The sequence below is a fragment of the Colletotrichum fructicola genome, assembly GCF_000319635.2.
Source record: "Colletotrichum fructicola Nara gc5 chromosome Unknown KSG_Nara_v1_contig07, whole genome shotgun sequence".
NCBI lineage: Eukaryota > Fungi > Ascomycota > Sordariomycetes > Glomerellales > Glomerellaceae > Colletotrichum > Colletotrichum fructicola.
The window spans coordinates 1,224,997-1,244,187 of NW_027094057.1; the positions used below are offsets into that span (position 1 = coordinate 1,224,997).

At 53.9% G+C, this 19,191-nt stretch overlaps 5 protein-coding genes across 5 annotated transcripts; 4 read left to right on the forward strand and 1 right to left on the reverse strand.

Annotated features, from left to right (window-relative positions):
• Window positions 1-1,115: 1,115 nt before the first annotated feature.
• Window positions 1,116-8,866, forward strand: FUM1-1 (Highly reducing polyketide synthase FUM1; the record flags this gene model as incomplete). The annotated part of the gene is made up of 8 exons (XM_032030846.1): window positions 1,116-1,642; window positions 1,692-2,112; window positions 2,168-2,381; window positions 2,438-2,550; window positions 2,601-3,033; window positions 3,089-3,538; window positions 3,586-6,735; window positions 6,792-8,866. 8 exons carry the CDS (start codon window positions 1,116-1,118, stop codon window positions 8,864-8,866), a joined length of 7,383 nt encoding a protein of 2,460 aa, XP_031889624.1.
• A 149-nt stretch (window positions 8,867-9,015) lies between these two features.
• Window positions 9,016-9,471, reverse strand: CGGC5_v012040 (uncharacterized protein; the record flags this gene model as incomplete). The annotated part of the gene is made up of 1 exon (XM_032030847.1): window positions 9,016-9,471. One exon carries the CDS (start codon window positions 9,469-9,471, stop codon window positions 9,016-9,018), a length of 456 nt encoding a protein of 151 aa, XP_031889640.1.
• Window positions 9,472-10,584: 1,113 nt separating this feature from the next.
• On the forward strand, window positions 10,585-12,412 carry IREG1 (Solute carrier family 40 member 1; the record flags this gene model as incomplete). The annotated part of the gene is made up of 6 exons (XM_032030848.1): window positions 10,585-11,184; window positions 11,238-11,277; window positions 11,332-11,489; window positions 11,544-12,048; window positions 12,099-12,112; window positions 12,167-12,412. 6 exons carry the CDS (start codon window positions 10,585-10,587, stop codon window positions 12,410-12,412), a joined length of 1,563 nt encoding a protein of 520 aa, XP_031889651.1.
• Window positions 12,413-14,491: 2,079 nt separating this feature from the next.
• CGGC5_v012042 (uncharacterized protein) lies at window positions 14,492-16,492 on the forward strand (the record flags this gene model as incomplete). Its single annotated transcript, XM_032030849.1, has 5 exons — window positions 14,492-14,519; window positions 14,577-14,935; window positions 15,002-15,112; window positions 15,161-15,336; window positions 15,388-16,492. The coding sequence occupies 5 exons, from the start codon at window positions 14,492-14,494 to the stop codon at window positions 16,490-16,492; spliced, it is 1,779 nt and encodes a 592-aa protein (XP_031889650.1).
• Window positions 16,493-17,626: 1,134 nt separating this feature from the next.
• On the forward strand, window positions 17,627-18,820 carry nmt1-1 (4-amino-5-hydroxymethyl-2-methylpyrimidine phosphate synthase; the record flags this gene model as incomplete). Its single annotated transcript, XM_032030851.1, has 4 exons — window positions 17,627-17,661; window positions 17,711-17,813; window positions 17,865-17,933; window positions 17,990-18,820. The coding sequence occupies 4 exons, from the start codon at window positions 17,627-17,629 to the stop codon at window positions 18,818-18,820; spliced, it is 1,038 nt and encodes a 345-aa protein (XP_031889871.1).
• Between the last annotated feature and the right edge of the window lie 371 nt (window positions 18,821-19,191).

Below are 19,191 nucleotides of genomic sequence, written 5' to 3' on the forward strand. Positions count from 1 at the left end.
TCCGACGAACAACGTGCACAGATGTCCACTCCGTCGGGTTTCTGTCAACCCTTGACGTTGCAACGGCTCTCTTTCTGGTGACTACTTCGCCCGGCACTTTCCACGGAACGGCCCATTGGTGGGTCAAAGTGAGGCGTTGCACAGGGCTTAGAGCGGTTGACCCACGAATGGGCTCCCGAAAATTTCCAATCAGTCAACTTCTGGTCCGATCGAATCTACAAGATGGAACCGACTGGAGCTAACTGAGTCGCGCAACCCATGATCCCTTCATCCACCAACAACTAAGCGAATGAAGCCTCGACCAAGGAGTGAATAACCTCGATGTCGACCTGCAGCCTGGCACTCAATCGCGATTCTGGTACGATGGTAACTGGGAACGACTTAAAACATCCAGCAACATGAATCGCGCTGTTACTCGTTACTATGAGATGGCGCCACGCTTCAGCGAGATCCCAATTCCCAACGCAATGGATCAGTAGATTTCGGTCTATGCTCGCCTAAGGCATTTGTGGAGGCAATCCACCGATGCAACTTTATTCGGTGAATTTGAGGAGTTCAGCAAACGAGCTAGGCGCTCTACCATGGCTAAAGAATGTACGAGCTGGTCGCAAAATGGATATCGATCCTTACCGTAGTCCACCACAAGATTTCCTCTCTGTCAGTTCCATGGGTTCACAGATCGAGTGCAACTTTGTAGCATCGCCTGCGTTCGTGTCACGCTTGGCGTGGGCTGACATCTTCCAGGCATCGTGAAAGATCCATAGTTGATGCGTAGACCAAAGTCTAGAATATAGACATAATGGAGAATTTAGAGCTTCAACAGACGATTCCATGACTCGGCTTCATCGCAGCGCTTCTCGGAGCCTGCCGCGCGATGAGTGAGGATATTCGAGCCAGATTCAACCGGCATCGATCGTGAGGTAGTGACGAACGGAGGCGTGATGATTCAATGTTAAATAGACACCAAAGTCGCCTTGACGAATGCAGTCTCTTTGCAAACTATCTTGCTTCATCTAATTCAGTAATACGTTTCACACAAACGGACGCTCAACCGTCAAAATCCCCGACCTTTTTTTCTGGACTCTTCATCATCACGAGTCACAACTGCCGGCATAATGGGAGAATACATCCATTCGTCTTCAGAGCCCTTCCTCGTCGCTGTATGTGGCCTTGGACTTCGTGCTCCAGGTGACATCCGGAATGCCACGGACTACTGGGACCTCCTTGTAAACGGCAGGGACGCAAGAGGACCGATTCCCGACAACCGCTACAACATTGACGGCTTCAACGACGCCCTCGGCGGGAAGAACACTATCAAGACCAGGTTCGGATACTTCCTCGCCGATGACCTCACACGCATCGACACATCGCTTTTCTCAATGTCTCGCAGAGAGGTTGACCGATGTGACCCCCAGCAACGACTACTCCTCGAGGTTGCCAGAGAGGCTCTCGAAGATGCCGGTGAAACCAATTACCGCGGGGAGCGCATCGGCTGCTACGTTGGCACTTTTGGTGACGACTGGGCGCAGATTGCTGGAAAAGAGACTCAGCATCAAGGAGGACTCGGCTACGTTGCCACTGGAAATGGCGACCTCATGCTCTCGAACCGTGTTTCGTACGAGTACGATCTCAGGGGTCCTAGGTAAGTCGAACTGCGGCATGTCCCACCTACGACTCGCTGACAACTGTAGCATGACCATCAAGACTGGCTGTTCCGCGTCCCTCGCTGCCCTCCATGAAGCATTTCGGTCCATTCAAGATGGCGACGCAACCGGCGCCATTATTGGGGGAACCAGCTTAATCATGACCCCAACCACCACCGCTGCCTTTACTTCTGAAGGCATATTGTCCCCTGATGGTTCATGCAAGTCATTCGATGCAAAAGCTGACGGATTCGCTCGCGCGGAAGCAATCAATGCTATTTACATCAAGCCTCTTTCTGCTGCCATTCGTGACGGCAACGCGATCCGAGCTGTGATCAGAGCCACAGGCGCCAACAACGACGGCCATAGCCAGGGACTCTTCACGCCCAACCAGATTGCCCAAGAAGCCCTTATGCGCAAGGTCTACCGGGATGCCGGCTTGGACCCATCTCAGACCGCATATGTTGAGGTACAATCGCCTACCTCGCGCACTCACCGAAAATCGTTGCTGACCCCAGATGTAGTGCCACGGAACCGGAACCGCGACCGGTGATCCCATCGAGACTTCGGCGGTAGGCGAGGTCTTCGGTGAAAAGGGCGTGTACATCGGTTCCGTCAAGCCAAATATCGGCCATTCTGAAGGTGCTTCGGGATTAAACAGCTTGATCAAGGCGGTCCTTGCCCTGGAGCACAAGACTATTCCACCAAACATCAAGTTCAACCAACCCAATCCCAAGAGTATGTATTTTGACACTTTCGCAATTTCTCAAACCTGGAACTAATTTCCCTTTCAGTTCCATTCGCCGACAAGAAACTTACCGTTCCTACTCTGCCAACGCCCTGGCCAGCTGACCGAGCTGAGCGCATCAGCATCAACTCTTTTGGTATTGGTGGCACGAACGCTCATGTAAAATGATGTCTTTCCAAATTGCTTTCCACGAAGCTGACCAATTGCAGGTTATCCTTGAGTCCTACGGCAAATCCAGGCCCATCGTAAACGGACATGGCACATCACACCCCGAGTTACTGCTTATGTCCGCGAACACAGCTGCGTCACTCAAGGGGCAAGTAGATCGATACCAGGAGTTTGTCGCTTTACATCCGGAGGTTAACAAGCGCGACATCGCATACACTCTTGCTACAAAGCGAGAGGCTCTGCCTCATAGAGCCTTCACCATCGTCCATGACGACAACATTATCGAAACATCAGCTCCTGTGAAGGCACCCAGCAAGGCCCCTGACGTCTACTTCATCTTCAGTGGACAAGGCGCGCAGTGGCCCGAGATGGCCAAGCAGCTCGTCACGACCGATCCTCTGTTTGAAGCTGATCTCAAGCGAATGGACTGTGTTCTCAAGAGCCTCGCCCATCGGCCGAGATGGTCCATCATCGGTAAGTAGTAATCGCCCTTAATTGCCTGAGGAGAAGTGGCTCACCATCCTTCTAGATGAACTTCTTGAACCTGCCACCACAAGCCGAATCGGCACGGCGGAGCTGTCTCAACCTCTTTGCACCGCAATTCAACTTGCGCTTGTCAATAGGCTTCAGGCAGCGGGTGTCAAGCCCACAGCAGTCGTCGGTCATTCTAGCGGTGAGATCGCAGCTGCGTATGCTGCGGGCGTCATTACCCTGGAAGCAGCCATCATTTGCGCATACTACCGTGGTTATGTCACCAAGCAACAGACTCTTGCTGGTTCCATGGCTGCGATTGGGTTGGGTCCTAAGGATGTTTCCAAATTCCTCGTCCATGGCGTTGTCGTGGCATGCGAGAACAGTGCCCAAAGCAGCACCATCTCCGGTGACAAGGAGAAGGTCACGGAGGTCATCGCACGAATCAAGGCTGAAATGCCTGACGTGCTGGCTCGTCCCTTGAAGGTCGACATGGCATATCACTCTCGTAAGTCTTTAATACCGCTCACAGCACTCGATACTGACAGTTTTTAGATCACATGGCTGCCCTTGGAAAGACCTATACCGCACTTCTGGAGGCCGAACTACAGAAGATTGGAGCATGGTCCAGCAGTGCCACGTCGTTATTTTTCTCAAGCGTCACTGGCGAGGTACTGGATAAGAGCTTCTCTTTTGGTCCTGACTATTGGCGAACCAACTTGGTTTCCCCGGTCCGGTTCTCCACGGCTGTCTCTCGCCTCGTCGAGACCCAAGGTGATGGCTTCTTCTTGGAAATTGGTCCCCACTCAGCGCTTGCCGGGCCACTGCGACAGATTTGCTCCCAAACCTCTTGTCCATGCAACTATGCATCTTGCCTCATCAGAGGCGATGATGGCGTCAAGACGTTGCTCTCTTGCTTCGGCAGACTGTTCCAGGAAGGATTACACCTGAACCTCGGCGCCCTCTACTCCGGGGGCAAGACTCTCAACGATCTACCCACCTACGCATTCGACCACAGTCTGTCGTTGTGGTACGAGAGCAGAGTCTCGCTGGCCTGGCGACAGCGAAAATATCCTCACCATGCCCTCTTGGGAGCCCGTGTTCCGGAGTCGCCCGACACTGCACCTCAGTGGCGCAATATTCTATCTTTGGAGGACGAGCCATGGATCGTCGACCACAAGGTCAAGCAAGACATCGTCTATCCGTTTGCCGGCTACGTTGCGATCGCTGGTGAAGCAGTCCGTCAGATGACTGGCGTCAATGCAGGCTACAGCATCAGGCACACGGTAGCCCACTCGGCCCTTGTTCTAAACCACGAGAAGGCCACTGAGTTGATGACGACTCTGCGCCGTCACCCTTTAACGGACTCCGATCATTCGGAGTGGTTCGAGTTCACCATCGCATCGTACAACGGGGCCACCTGGACAAAGCACTGCGAAGGACAGGTCAAGGCCCTCGACGATGAACTACCTAGCACCCTCGTTCGCGAGGATTACCCCCGAAAGGTGGTCTCTTCCCGTTTCTACGATTACATGGGAGATGTCGGTATCAACTTTGGTCCTGAGTTCCGCCGCCTGGAGAATGTCACGTCATCAACCACCGAGGCCCTTGCTTCGGCAGACATCACTGTACCCGGTGAAGAGATAAGCAAGCCGTATGTGATGCATCCGGTGGCCATTGATGCTTGTTTCCAACTCCTGATTCTCTCTTACGCGAAGGGTCTCGGACGCAACGTCACGCAATTGTCGGTCCCGACCCTCATCAAAAGCCTGGATATCCGTCGTGGCGATGGCTCGTTGACAGCGAGGGCCTGGGGATCTTCTACCACCAAGTCGGAAGGAGTTGAGTGCGTTTCCAACGGCAAGACAGCGCTGCGTCTCAACGGCTTCAAGCTCACTGCTCTTGAGGAAAGCAACGATGCCGACTATGATGAGTACGCGGCCGCCAGACTCGAATGGCTTCCCGACTTTGACTTCGTTGACGTTGCCCCTCTATTTAAGCCGCCGCCTTCGGACCGTGAGGTGGCCCAGATGATTGAGGAATTGACACTACTCTGCATCATTGAGAGTTGTGAGAGACTTCGCGGACTGAGCCCTGCACAACCTCACTTCGCGAAGCTGAGAGACTGGATCGATAGGGAAGTTCACGGGGCGAGGGAGGGAGGGAACGCGTTGGTCCCAGACTCTGCCAAGTACCTCAAGCTTACTCGTGAGGCGCGTCGTGCCAAGTTGGAAGATCTTCACAAGAGACTCCTGAACGGCAACAAGTCCGGGCTTGTCGAAGGTCTCAAGCGTGTTGTCGACAATGCCGAGCGCATCTTCAAGGGCGAAGCCGAGACAATTGACATTCTGATGGAGGGCGGCATTCTAGCCGAGCTGTACAACGCTGTTAGTTTCGGCTATAGCGACTTCGTCAAACTAATGTCCAGCACCAAGCCCAAGCTCCGCATCTTGGAAGTTGGCGCCGGCACTGGTGGCACGACGGAGCTCATCCTGCGCGATCTCATGCACGAGGGCGGTCTTCCTAGGTATTCGAGCTACACCTTCACCGACGTCTCCGCTGGCTTCTTCCCGCAAGCCAAGGAGCGTTTTGCGTATGCCCCGAATATGGAGTACAAGGTGTTTGACATCTCCAAAGATCCCCTCGAGCAAGACTTTATCGAGTCCTCTTACGATGTTATCTTTGCGGCAAACGTTGTTCACGCAACTCCATCGCTGAAGGACACCTTGAGCAACCTTAACAAGGTCCTCAAGCCGGGCGGTGCTCTTGTTCTGACTGAGATCTGCACCGAGCTCCGCTCTCCGACGTACATCTTTGGCAACTTCGTCGGATGGTGGCTCGGTGAGAACGACGGTCGTCTCTATGCTCCTTACGTTCACCCTTCGCGTTGGCACAGTGAGCTTCTCGCTTCCGGCTTCACTGGCGTTGAGACTGCCGTCTATGACGAAGACGCGCCGTACATGTGCTGCACCACCATCATGTCAAGGAGATGCCGAGATCTGCCTCCACGAGGAACATCAGTGACTCTGATAACTGGTGACGTTGAAGGTACTGTCGCCCAGTCACTTTCTAGTTCCTTGACGGACGCCGGGTTCTCAGTTGCTCCTATCGATCTTGGCGACCCCCTACCCAAGGACCAAGACATCATCTCTTGTGTCGACATCGAGTGGAATCTTTTCGAAAACATCAACCAAAACGATTTCTACGCTTTCCGAGACCTCATTCGCGGACAAGGTGTTAACCAGAATCTTCTCTGGCTGACCAACCCCGTCCAAGTCAAGTGCAAGGATCCCCGCTCAGCGCAAACCATCGGTGCTGCCAGAACCATTCGCACCGAGCTGGCTGTTCCCTTCCACACTCTGGAGATCAGCAAAGACGAACCCAACTTCAACGATCTCGTCCTCAAGGTTTTCGGCAAGATTCGCCGCGAGGAGGACGACGATAACCTGGTTTCCGACAAGGAATTCGTCGTCGACAATGGCACGATCTGCATCGGCAGGTACCATCCGTTCTCGCTGCAGGAGGAACTGTCACAGCGGAGCATCGCTGGCCAGGAGACCATTCAGTCTTTGCAGATCGGCAAGATTGGTAGCATCGAGTCTCTCTACTGGGCAGAGCAGGCGTTACCACAGGACATCCCTGCCGACACAATCGAAGTCGAGCCCAAATCCATCGGCCTCAACTTGAAGGACGTTCTCACAGCCAGTAAGTGCATCTTCACCATGCTTCTCGTCACTATTTACTAATTTTCTGTCTCTTAGTGGGTGTCATCAACCCTGTTGGTAGTGTCCAGATGGAGCTCGGCATTGAACTCGGCGGAGTCGTCACCCGCGTCGGCTCAGACGTCGACGAGTTCAAGGTCGGCGATCGTGTCTTCGCCTTCGCTCCTGAGGGATGTCTGGCCACCAAGGCCGTTCTCCAACGCTACCATGCCGCCAAGCTTCCCGACAACCTCAGCTTCCAAGACGCGGCAGGTGTCCCGGTTGTGTTTGCGACCGTGATCCATGGCCTCATCAACATCGGCCACCTCCAAAAAGACCAGTCGGTCCTGATTCACGCTGGCTGTGGTGGTGTCGGCCTGTCAGCCATCCAGATCTGCCGTATGATCGGAGCAGAGATCTTCGTTACGGTTGGAAGCCCCGATAAGGTCGACTACCTCATGAAAACCTATGACATTCCGCGTAACCGCATCTTCCACTCCCGTGACGAGTCCTTCTTGGACGGCGTCATGAGAGAGACTGGCGGTCGTGGCGTCGACCTCGTGCTCAACTCTCTGACGGGACCATTGCTTCATGCATCATGGAAGTGCGTCGCAGAGTTCGGCATGATGGTCGAGATTGGAAAGCGTGACCTCCTGGGGTATGGCAAGCTGGATCTCAACCCCTTCATTGGCAGCCGACAGTACGTTGGCTTTGACGGCGTTCAGTTTGCCAGAAAGAGACCTAGGTACTTCCGCCAGTTGTTGGAACAGTTCCTCGGGTATTGGGAGCAAGGACACATCCGTCCCATTCCGGAGCAGACTCACTTCCATGCGAGTGACATTGTGAATGCGTTCCGTCACTTGCAACATGGTAGCCACATTGGCAAAGTCATCGTGTCGATGGACGATCTCTCTGCTCAGATTGACGCCAAGCCGCTTGCGAAGTCGATCAAATTCGACCCGGAAGCTACGTATCTCTTGACAGGAGGTCTCGGAGGCCTGGGCAAGTCCATGTCAACATGGTTGGTTGAGCACGGCGCCCGCCACTTAACGATCATCTCTCGGAGTGCAGGTGTCAGCGATGAGAGCAAGGCTGCGATCAAGGAGATTGAGTCTCTCGGTGCCAGGGTTGTAGCGGTCGCTGGTGGAGTTGAGAACATGGATGATGTCAAGGCGGCTATCAGCGCCTCATCCAAGCCTATCAAGGGCGTGTTCCATCTGGCAATGGTGTTGAGAGACAGCCCAATGGTTGACATGACGTGGGAACAGTGGGGCCAAGTAGCAAAGCCAAAGGTCACCGGCGCGTGGAATCTCCATCATGCGCTTTCGAACCAGCGTTTGGATTTCTTTTGGCTTGCCAGCTCCGTCGTTACCGTCGTCGACCAGCCGGGCCAGGGCAACTACAGCGCCGCAAGCACATACCTCGAGGCTTTCACCCAGTACCGCCTCGGCCTCGGCCTTCCAACCGCGGTCCTCAACATCTGCCCCATCAAGGGCGTTGGATTCGTCGCTGAAAGTGCCGTTGCCCAGCGGAACACCAAAGCCCAGGGCATCTACTTCCTCGGAGAGAAGAAGTACCTCGACTACGTGGAACACTCCATCTTTGCCGCAAAGGGCAACCTGTCTGCCTACGAGGCAACACCATCGAGCCGCCCGCCCAAGGCGTGGAAGAACGAGAGCCAGGTTGTGATGGGCCTCCGATCCGAACTTCACTTGGAGGATCCCAATAACCGCTGCAACTGGAGACGCGACCGCCGCATGGGTGCCTATCACAACATCCGCAACAAGCAGGCCGACGAGTCGGGCGGTGATTCCAGTGCTCTGAAGACGTTCTTGAACCTAGCTTCAGAGAACCCGGATCTCCTCTCGGACAAGGCCAACATCGAGTTCCTGGCTCAGGAAATTGGTGCAAAGGTGTACGACTTCATGCTCAAGCCTGGCGAAGACGTCGACACCAGCTTGAGTTTGGCGCAGATTGGTCTTGATTCGCTAATGGCAACTGAGTTGAGGAGATGGTTCAGGCAACTGCTGGGTTTGCAGGTGAGCGTACTCGAGATCATGGCTTCGGGATCTCTGTTCCAATTAGCGGAAACGGCTTCAACGGCGTTGAAGAACAAGGCATTGGGCTCATCATGAGATCATGGGGAGAAGATGAAGTAGGCGTTGGAATATGAATTCTTAATAAGACTCCTGCTTGCAAACTTTTCCTCGCGTTCTGCAATGCATGTGTTTGAAGCGGCCCACCGCCCACAGAGGCCGATAATGTAAGACCTGACCAGCTTGCCTCATCGCATCAGGAGTGCACCGACAATGGCCAATGTCGGTACATACCCCCAATGCCCCCATTCGCCTCCTTCGCTCACCCTACACATCAGCCCATCCACAGCTGGCATCGCACTCGCCGCAATCAAGGTCGCACCCAAAGACTTCCTGGTCCCGAAGAGTGTGGCGGCGAAGAGAGCTAGACCCATGAAAATGTCGCGCGCACCGTAGATGACCATGACGCGATCAAGGAGCTCGCGAGAGTATGGGTCTTCTGGGTACTTCCATTCGAAGAAAGACAAAGCAGACTCTGGTCTGGCTATGGCGTTGATGCCGAAGACAACAAAGATGGCACCGTAGAAATTGGCGAGGATGGTGAGGACGCGTCTTCGCCCAAACGCGTATCCGAGCGCGCCGCCGAAGGCAGCAGTGATGACAGCGTTGCCACCTAGAGCGACAATCGGAGACGGCGCTGACATTGTGATTTAAGATGTAAAGTTATTGATGAATAGCAATCGGCAGTGGTCTATGATCGCAGGTCTTTAGTGGCACCTTGGCTGCGAGTACTGAGATGGAGTGGTTGCGTGAAGCATGAAACGACGTGCTGCGCGAGCTGACGCTGTCATCCCTAGAAGAATCCGACGCCCTTCACGTGCCGTGGCGTCCGCGTCAATGCGGTGCTATGTAGCATCAAACAGCATTCCTCCGTCCGTCCTGTCAAACGCCTTCATCCGGATCCGGAAGATGATGCGGCTCGGTCTCCGAAGGAAAAGCGGACCTTGAATCGGTTCTTTCGCTGTTCAGTAGGGGTTTTAGCGGTCGGGGCAGCTCCGATTGCGGGGCATTTGGCTGAGCAGATCATGGGGCTTTCTCTGTTTTGATTTGTTTTGATAACCGGTTGTCGAAGCGCGTCAACGGAGAGATAGGGATGGAATTGATCACAGTAATTAATTCAAAGAAACAACAGTAGGTTGAGTGCCGTTAGGCGCGATGATGGCAAGACGATGGTAGTTCTTCACTTGGGCTGGTTTCTGACCTTGAGCGATCATATCCACCCCCGTGGAAATCCCAGCATTGCTCTGTTCGCAACAGGACCTCAGATACTGACCTGACCCTCTCTGATCTTACAACATCGATAGCTCAGGTTCAAAGCTAATTGAAATGAACCCTTTTAGCGACTGTATCAACTGCCCGTCTTCCTCATCTGCTTCCGGAGCAGAGTGCTGCCAATTTGGCCAGGGCCATCTGTGATGTGTCGATCAATCTTAGTAGCCAGGCCCTATCAATGCCGATGATTTTCATCGATTTCTCAGGCGTAAACCCACTCAGTTAACCCATTCTTAAAGTGTCCAAGGGAGATATGCATTCTTCACGTCCCGCGCGACGAAACCTGCAATTGCAGAGGGTTCGATCTGCTCAGGCCCAGCCTCCCGGTATTTGAGTGTACCCCTGCATTCATCCCCGGCAAGCGTTACGTCCGAGTGGTCCGATTTTGAGGCCGGAGCGGTCACTGAATCATTAAAATGTCGCTCTGACCGTCGCGCGCATCCTCGGATCTCCAACCATTTGAGCGTTGATCAATTACGACCGCAATGGACGCAGAGACGGCCGCGCTGGCGGCGGACAATGACGGCTATGAGACCGACTACGAAGACTCGACGAGATCGTCCATTTCGGAAGGCTCCTACCACGATGAGCCGATCTCCGACCGGCCACGCCTGGAGGTCTACCGCGACGAGGAGGCGATGATGATGGCGCCCCAGCACGACCCGACACCAGCGGCTCCTTCAATCTCGAAACCGGTGGTCTTCCGCCTGTATGTTTCGCATTTCCTATCGACGTGGAACTCACGCCTGTTCGAGTTCGGCGCCGTCCTGTTTCTCGCGTCGATCTACCCTGGGACGCTGATGCCTATGTCCATCTACGCGCTCGTCCGAGGAGTCTTTGCGGTCATTTTGTCCCCGTCTATTGGATCATGGATTGATCGCGGCAACCGACTGTCGGTGGTCCGTATTTCGATTGTCGGGCAAAGGCTTTCGGTGGCCATGTCTTGTGGTATCTTCCTCGTGCTCGAGAGGCTGCGCGACCTCCAAAGCGACCTCCAGAACAGCCTCTTCGCGATGGTAGTCGGACTGGCTTGCGTTGAAAAGTTGTGTTCTGTGATGAATTTGGTATCTGTCGAACGTGACTGGGTAAGCCAATTGGTCTACTATTTCTCCTGCATGCGTCGGCTGACTGGTGATAGGTGGTGGTCATTACCGAAGGCAACGAGAAGGCTCGACAAGGTGAGTATCGAACCTAGAAATATGGTCGCGTGCCACAACTGATATGAAGAATAGAACTGAACGCGCGAATCCGACGAATTGACTTGTTCTGCAAGCTGATTGGCCCCCTCGCAATCTCGTTGATTGATGGTGCATCAACTACCATCGCCATCTGGGTGACTCTTTCGATGACTCTTCTGTCTGTTGTAACTGAGTATATGTGTATCGCCAGAGTAAGTTCATTCAATACTGTAGTTCGACAGCCGAAACGCTGATCCTGGATGCAGGTCTATCAACTCGTGCCAGCCCTGGCACAGCTCCGGGTCAAATCCCAGCCGGCAACGCCGGCCGACTCAGATTCAGATGGCCCTGAAGATGCGGACGTACCGCGGACGCAACAGACTACCGGTTGGCTGAAGTCCAAGATCCAGACAGTATTCCCCGTCTCAGCAATCCCATTCTACTTCTCGCACCCCGCCCTCCGGCCTTCGCTGTCCCTCGCACTGCTCTACTTTACCGTACTCTCCTTCTCCGGACAGATGATCACCTTCTTGCTCTCCGTCGGATACAACTCCTTCCACATCGGTATCGCTCGGACTATCAGCACAGTCTTTGAGCTCAGCGCGACGTGGGCCGCGCCCAAGTTGATGGACAAGATCGGTCCCATCCGCGCCGGCATCTGGAGTCTCTCTTGGCAGATGATCTGGCTTGCTGCTGGAGTAGGCTGGTTCTTCACGGACAAGTCTCAGAACAGGACAAACAGCATCGAAGCCGTCAGCGGACTCGTTGGTGGTGTAATTCTGAGCAGAGTCGGGCTTTGGGGCTATGACTTGTCTGCCCAGACCATCACCCAGGGGTAAAGCATAACAACTTATCCTGTCCGTATCAAGCAATGCTGACTTTGAATCAGGATGTCGACGAGGAACATCGCGGCGCTTTCTCCACCGTTGAGGCCTCCATGCAGAGCATCTTCGAGCTCCTGTCATATGCGGCCACTGTCGTCTTTTCTCGGCCTGACCAGTTCCAGTGGCCCATCCTCATGAGCGTCGGGGCGATCTACGCCGCTGGCGGGCTGTATGCCTCATACGTCCGGAAGAGGCGCGGCCACTTGTTCCACGCTCCGCCCTGTCTGCATTGCAAGAAAGACGAATCTTGAGAACGCGTTATCTGTGTGGGGAAAGCCCAGGACTTTGTGGCGAATATTTTTGTCTTGTTGGCAGGCAATGTGTCATTCAGCTCGGGCAACGCCAAGGTGCTGGATCGGCCGGTTTGCCGAACGTGGGGCCACCGGATGCCAACCGATCAGAAGGGAGAGAATCGAATGACGAGTAATCCTAGAATAATCATTGATGATACGCTGTTGTTCTTTAATATGTTCACGGAGAATTTGGCTATCCATTCCATGGGAGCATCCGCGAAACACTCCGGAGTCCCGTTGCGGTCCACCCTTCCGCTATTTGACAGTCGAAAAGACGATGCTCTAGGGCCAACATCACGGGTTCCCCGGTAGTCACAGTTTCAGGAATGTTGTCTTTTCTTAGGACAAAGCAATGATCCATATACGGTTCCTACCGTGTTGTGATTCCATTTTGATCTGTATACCACCAAGGTGACCAGCCATGAGTTTTATCAATTCCCATCGCCCACATTCTCAGATGAATGCTGCTGACGCATATTTTTGCTTGAGCCTCCATGGAATGAGTTAGCTGGCATCTACTGTCGTCACTGGGTACCTGGCGACAGGATATGTCAGCGGGAATAAGCTCAGAAACATTTCGTGCGGCTCAGACAACTGTTCAGTGTGGCATCATCAAAAAGCTGTTGTGCATCCCAACTGCCGACCCCGTAAGGCTAACTCTATATAGGCCCAACCCTGCCAACGGGACGCGCGGGCAGCGCACGCGTCCGCATTGAGCTTCGCGAGCTGCGCGCTCCGGCCTCCTGGTTCCCACACCTGCTCATCCGAACAGTGGAAATGGTGGGACGGCAAACCGTGCCGTGACAAGATCCCCTGTCTTAGACCTGTTTTTAAACGTTGCTAGCTGGGGATCCACGGGAGGCACAGGGGGCTCGCAGTTTTGCGGCTGACCACTGATTCTTAACACCGGCGGTCCAGCTGGGCCCATTGCCTTTCTCATCTTTTCATCCCCCAGGCACGTTGACGTCCCTCAAGGGAATGTTGACTTTCAAGCTTAATGATAAGAAGGAATGTTGCTTTATGTTGGGCAGCTTGTTGAAGATGCCGTAGATCGAGATATTGACACTTCTCGCCACCTATTTTGAGGTGATCGCGTGCTGCCGGGACACTCTTAGCATGGAAAGCCAAGACAACCGGCCGCCATCTAAGTGAAATCTGCAAAACTTAGACTCATCGGTGAATGTCTGCAAATGGAGACTATGACGGGCTATCTTACCTCGATCGGGCAGTCTTTCCACCACGACACCTGGACATCACAGAGCTCCGCTTGCAGCTTGCCCCTAAATCACCCAAGATGTCATTTCGGGCTGGCCGTTTTCGAGCCCTACAGGGTTATGTCAGCGAGAATCAGCGACCATCAGCCCTGAACGGCCCCCTGACGTGCATGAGTCGTGACCCAGGGCACCTTGACTTGCACGGGGCGTCCCGAGCGCTTGGGTGTTTTTCTCACTCCGTGTCCACTGTAATTGTTTTTTTGGAGGGGAGATTGTTACTCCTGACTATTTGCCCAGCCAAATGCTCTGGCTTTTCGTGCAGCTTTGTTGGTTGACGATTGTTTTGGAGGCCTCGAGAATCGGTGCCTGACGGCCAGGTAGTTGTCTTGGATTGCGCGTCTGCGTTTCTCCCCAGAATGCCTGTGGTTTTCTTGGAGTCTTCTTGGAAGTCTTGGTGAAATGCCAGCAAGAGCATGTCCAGTGGGGGCGGCGACGGCTCTCTGATTCACTAGCCCCATCGGGTCAACCGGGAGGCCTGTCGATATGCGATTCACCATTGCACCGAATCGAGAGCTGAGGTTCCATCCTGGGGTTTGTATCCACCCTCCGCCGAAGTGGCTACGGGGCTTTAAAAGGTTGTTAGTCTCGACGGGCCCTTCGTTCAAGATGACAACCTTGTGGTCTCCAGTCTTTAAGGTCTTCTTCCCTTCGTTCACATACCGGCTCATGTTACCCCTCAGGAGGTAGAGCGATACCTGTCCGACTTCGCCCACCGCACCACTGGACTTGAAGCTGGCTCGCAAGCCGAGCGTGGTAAGGCAAGATGCCTAACTCACTAAGAAGGGTAAAGAGTAAGTGACTGATCCAACACGAGACTAATGTCGATCACGAGGCTAACCTTTGTCCAGCCGAGGTCTCTTCTCCCACCCAGGATTACAACTACAGCGAGGATGCCGCGATTCTCCGTAAGAAGACAGACGATGGACCGTTCCACGGCCTGCCAGCCAAAAGGCAAACGCGATGGAAAGTTATAGCGAAGGTGCTATCCCGATGGGGCATCACAATGGCGGTGATCGTCTCGATCTACGTCGTGATCTGGGTCTACTCAAGCAAGCCCGTCATGAGCCAGACGACGAAGCGACAGTACAATGCCCTCATCACCGGTCTCTCGATTGCCTTAGGTATTGCTGTGGCCAGTAGTCTGAACCATATGGTGGCAGAGTTGAGGTGGTGGATCTTGAGTCGGCGATATCGTTCCAAGAGCAAGGTAAGCCTGCGAGTTTGGGAAGTGAGGTATGGTGTAACATGGCAGATTGCTGACGAGAGGTGATAGGTTGAGCGAATCCTTGCCGCGGATAACCTGAAGCACACAATCATGTTGGCGGTTCGGTCGAAGCGTTGGTCCATTCACATGGCGGCCACTGGTTGGCTCATACTGTCAATAGTATGCTCCCTGGTTGGCATTCGCGGTTGCCATCACTGACTCTCCTAGGGTTCCCAAATCGGTCTTGCAGCAATTGGCCTCTGCTACTCAACCGATACCGCAGACAAGCAAGCCTTGCTTGTTCCCGGCAATGTTACTATTCCTGACATGACAACAATCGGAACAGAAAAGGTCGTCAAATCAAACAGGCAGGGACTCGGTGCTTTGCAGTACACCGCCAACAGGTGCGTCACCAGAAGTCTATGTCAATCACGCAGGCTAACCTCATCGCCCAGTTATGGCACAGTATCTCTGGCATATGACTCGGCAGCCATGGAGAAAGTCCCATCGGCCAGAGCCATCTACGTCGAAAGTGATCCTCTCATGTTCTGCGACGAGAACCTCTGCAAATATGTCTTCCACGAAACCTCCACCTCATCAATCAAAGACGACGATACGAACCCCATGACCGTGTGCACCAACCGAAGTATCAACGTTACATCATCTTGCACATCCTGGCCGGTCATCAGCGGTGGCAGTGGCAACACCACGAACGTCACCGTTGCCCTCGACAACGGCAACACCTACGATCTTTACATCCCTGTCCCCGGCGGCAGCGATCAGTCGACATTCATGACAAACTCCCAATTTGACTGCGGAACAGGATGCAGCATCGTCTCCGTCTTTGAGGCATCAGCTACTTCGCCATGGTATTACAGCTGCAATGTCTCGGTTCACGAAGTAGCCAACGCCACGCTGCCGCAACATTATGTCGGAACCAACCTTACGAAGCTGGCGACGGCAGCCATCGCCCTGCAGGGATATGCTGCCTCGTCACTCGCCAACGACACCAACTTCCAGTACCAGACATACCCCGCCGAATCCATCTTCGGAACCCCCATGAACGGCACCAACCAAGTCATGCAGATGATATTGAACCGCTTCACGATTGGCGTTGTAGCCATTGCCGCGCTGAACAACCCCTCGCTGACCCTGGAGGGTACCATGCCGATGAAAGGCACGAAGCTCAACGTTTCTCACTGGAACATGATCCACATGATTCTGCTCCTGACAGCTGTATTGCAGCTGGCATTGGGTCTTGCGGCGGCCTTGGTAGCGAACCGGGTTGTGGTTCCCGACGGCGGCGCCGTTGAGATGGCGCAAGTCATGAGGTCCATGGCGATCCAAGACAGGAGGGCGAACGAGGAAGCTCTAGAGAAAGGGCTGACCACGGAGGGGGCAAAGGGCAGCAAGTGGATCTACAGAGACACTTTGGTGTCAAAAGACGCAGGCATCTATGACCTGCACATGGAGGAGCAAACGTTCCACGCAAGGAATGAGGCGGGGATGATTGAGATGAACGCTCAATACACAAGTCGGGGATCAACGCCAGTGAAATGAGGAGCAACAGGAACAACAGTACAAGCAGTGGATTTCCAGCGTAGTTATAGCGAATCATTCGAGAATCTATTAATTGACTTGCACCTTCTTGCAGAACAGATCGTGTTTTTGAGATCGCGGAGTAACTCTAACTGACATTGCCGCCGATGAGCGGTAATCATCGGCACAAGCCGGCTCCGAGTGGGTCCCGTCGGTTGTCAGCTTCCGATCCCGGAGGTCAGTCGCGGAGTAGCCCGGTCCGCCCCAATCTTTCCGCTGGGAAACAGTCAGATCATGCCGGTCTATGGTGGATTTCAAGACTCTCTGAGGCTTTTTAGCAATCGATTTATTTCGCTCGACGAATCAGAATTCCTCTGATCTCGTGTGCTTGAACCTTCGCTTGATTTTAACGCTAGAGGATTGGTGAGCCACTTTTGTGACACAATCTCATGTCGACCGGCGGCTTAAGTGCTCATCAATTGACGCAGCGGAAGGGCATGATTGATGTCAGAACACTTTAATCATCCCTGCCCGCCCATTTCAGAACCAATGGGTGAGTAGAAGGAGAGCTGTTCCTTCGTATCAGTAGTCTCCGTCAATGACGAACGTCTTCGGTCGGTAAACCGGAACTCAGGCCGAAATGCAGGATTAGCTTCAACCAAATGAGGGGAAATTGGCCCAGCTTCAATTGTTGAGGAAGCTACCCCTCCAACGAGGCATATATGAACTACAAGCCCTCCTTTGATTTCCTCGACTTACTTTGCTCACACTCATTGCTGCAAGCAAACCAAACTGCAAAGACCAACACCAATTATACTTGACCCGGTACGACGCTCGCGTCCGCGTCAGAGAGCCATGGCATCTATCGCAATGGAAACATCTACAGATCGAGGTAAAGTAAGAGAAGAACGCATCCGGGTGTTTGACTCACCTGCCGTGCTACATACTTCCACGCCGGTCTCCCTCGATATCTCGATTCGATCGTAAGGAGCGCCGACATGGAAGGGCACGACAGGGAGTTAATCTGAGAAATACCGGCGAACTTGATCTGGATAATACCAGCGAAAGGACTTGCTTCTTTGGCTTCCCTGCCGCCCTGCACTTGAGAGAATGGGAGTGAACTAACCCGTGCAGCATCACGCTTGATCTGTCAAAATGTCGACTGATAAGATCACCTTCCTCACCAACTGGTAGGATTGCCCGCGTGCATGCTGCGAATGTAAGTTGACACTGGGTCAGGCACGCCACCCCGTACCACGCCCCCCTGTACCTCGCCCAGGCCAAGGGATACTTCAAGGACGAGGGCATCAAGGTCGCTCTGCTTGAGCCCAACGACCCTAGCGTACGTTGTCATCGAGGCCTTCGTTCTGGGCTGTCACTAACTATCATCCAGGATGTCACCGAGATCGTCGGCACTGGCAAGGTTGATCTTGGCTTCAAGGCTATGATTCACACGCTCGCTGTAGGTTCTGCACAAGACCCCTACTCTGGCTCGACCATTCCCTAATCCCTCGACAGGCCAAGGCCCGCAACTTCCCGGTCCTTTCCATTGGCAGTCTTCTCGACGAGCCCTTCACCGGCGTCGTCTACTTGAAGGACTCCGGCATCACGACCGACTTCCGCACCCTCAAGGGCAAGCGCATCGGCTACGTCGGCGAGTTCGGCAAGATCCAGATCGACGAGCTGACCTCGCACTACGGCATGACACCCAACGACTACACCGCCGTGCGCTGCGGCATGAACGTCTCCAAGGCCATTATCGAGGGCACCATCGATGCAGGCATCGGTCTGGAGAACGTCCAGATGGTCGAGCTTGAGGAGTGGCTCGCTGCCCAGGGCCGGCCCAAGACCGACGTCCAGATGCTCCGCATCGACGAGCTGGCTGAACTTGGATGCTGCTGCTTCTGCACCATCCTCTACATCGGCAACGAGTCCTTCATTGCCGAAAACCCTGACAAGGTTCGCAAGTTCATGAAGGCTGTCAAGCGGGCCACCGACTACGTCCTCGAGAAGCCCGAGGAGGCTTGGAAGGAGTATGTCGACTTCAAGCCGGTCATGGGCTCGGAGCTCAACCGCAAGATCTTCGAGCGCAGCTTCGCGTACTTCTCGCATGACCTGAAGAACGTCCAGCGTGACTGGACTAAGGTTACCAAGTACGGCAAGAGGCTTGGTGTTTTGGATGAGAGCTTCCAACCCAACTACACCAACGAGTTTCTGGGGTGGGGCCTTGACGCCGACTCGGAGGACCCTACTGGGGACCAGAAGAGAATGGTCGAGCTTCAGAGCGATGTCGCCTGTCGCGGCGGTTTCCGTCGCTTGAAGTTGCAGAGCTCTGCCATCAAGGCTTAGACACATTGCTAAGGTCGTATTGTATGTTTCACGGATTAGTATCTTTCGCTCATTCAGAGATAAGAGGTCACTGTAGCTGGGCGGCTTTGGGGAGCCCTCTCCTTTAGATTTTGATGCGTTGGAATAACCCACTCTCTTGCAAATACAAACACCCCTAGCCGAAACTCCTACTTCGACTACCGTGCCGCGAAAATAGCCCAATATGGTAAGTATTTTGGATATGGAGACAGCATTGACTGAAGATTTGGCCCGCTCGTGGTGACGACCTGCCCTAACTGTCGGCGATGTCTTCGTCACTGAGAAATTCTTTGATCTCCAGCCCCGCTGTGATATTGTCGTACTTTTCTATCCTAGTAGGTACAATGAACGGA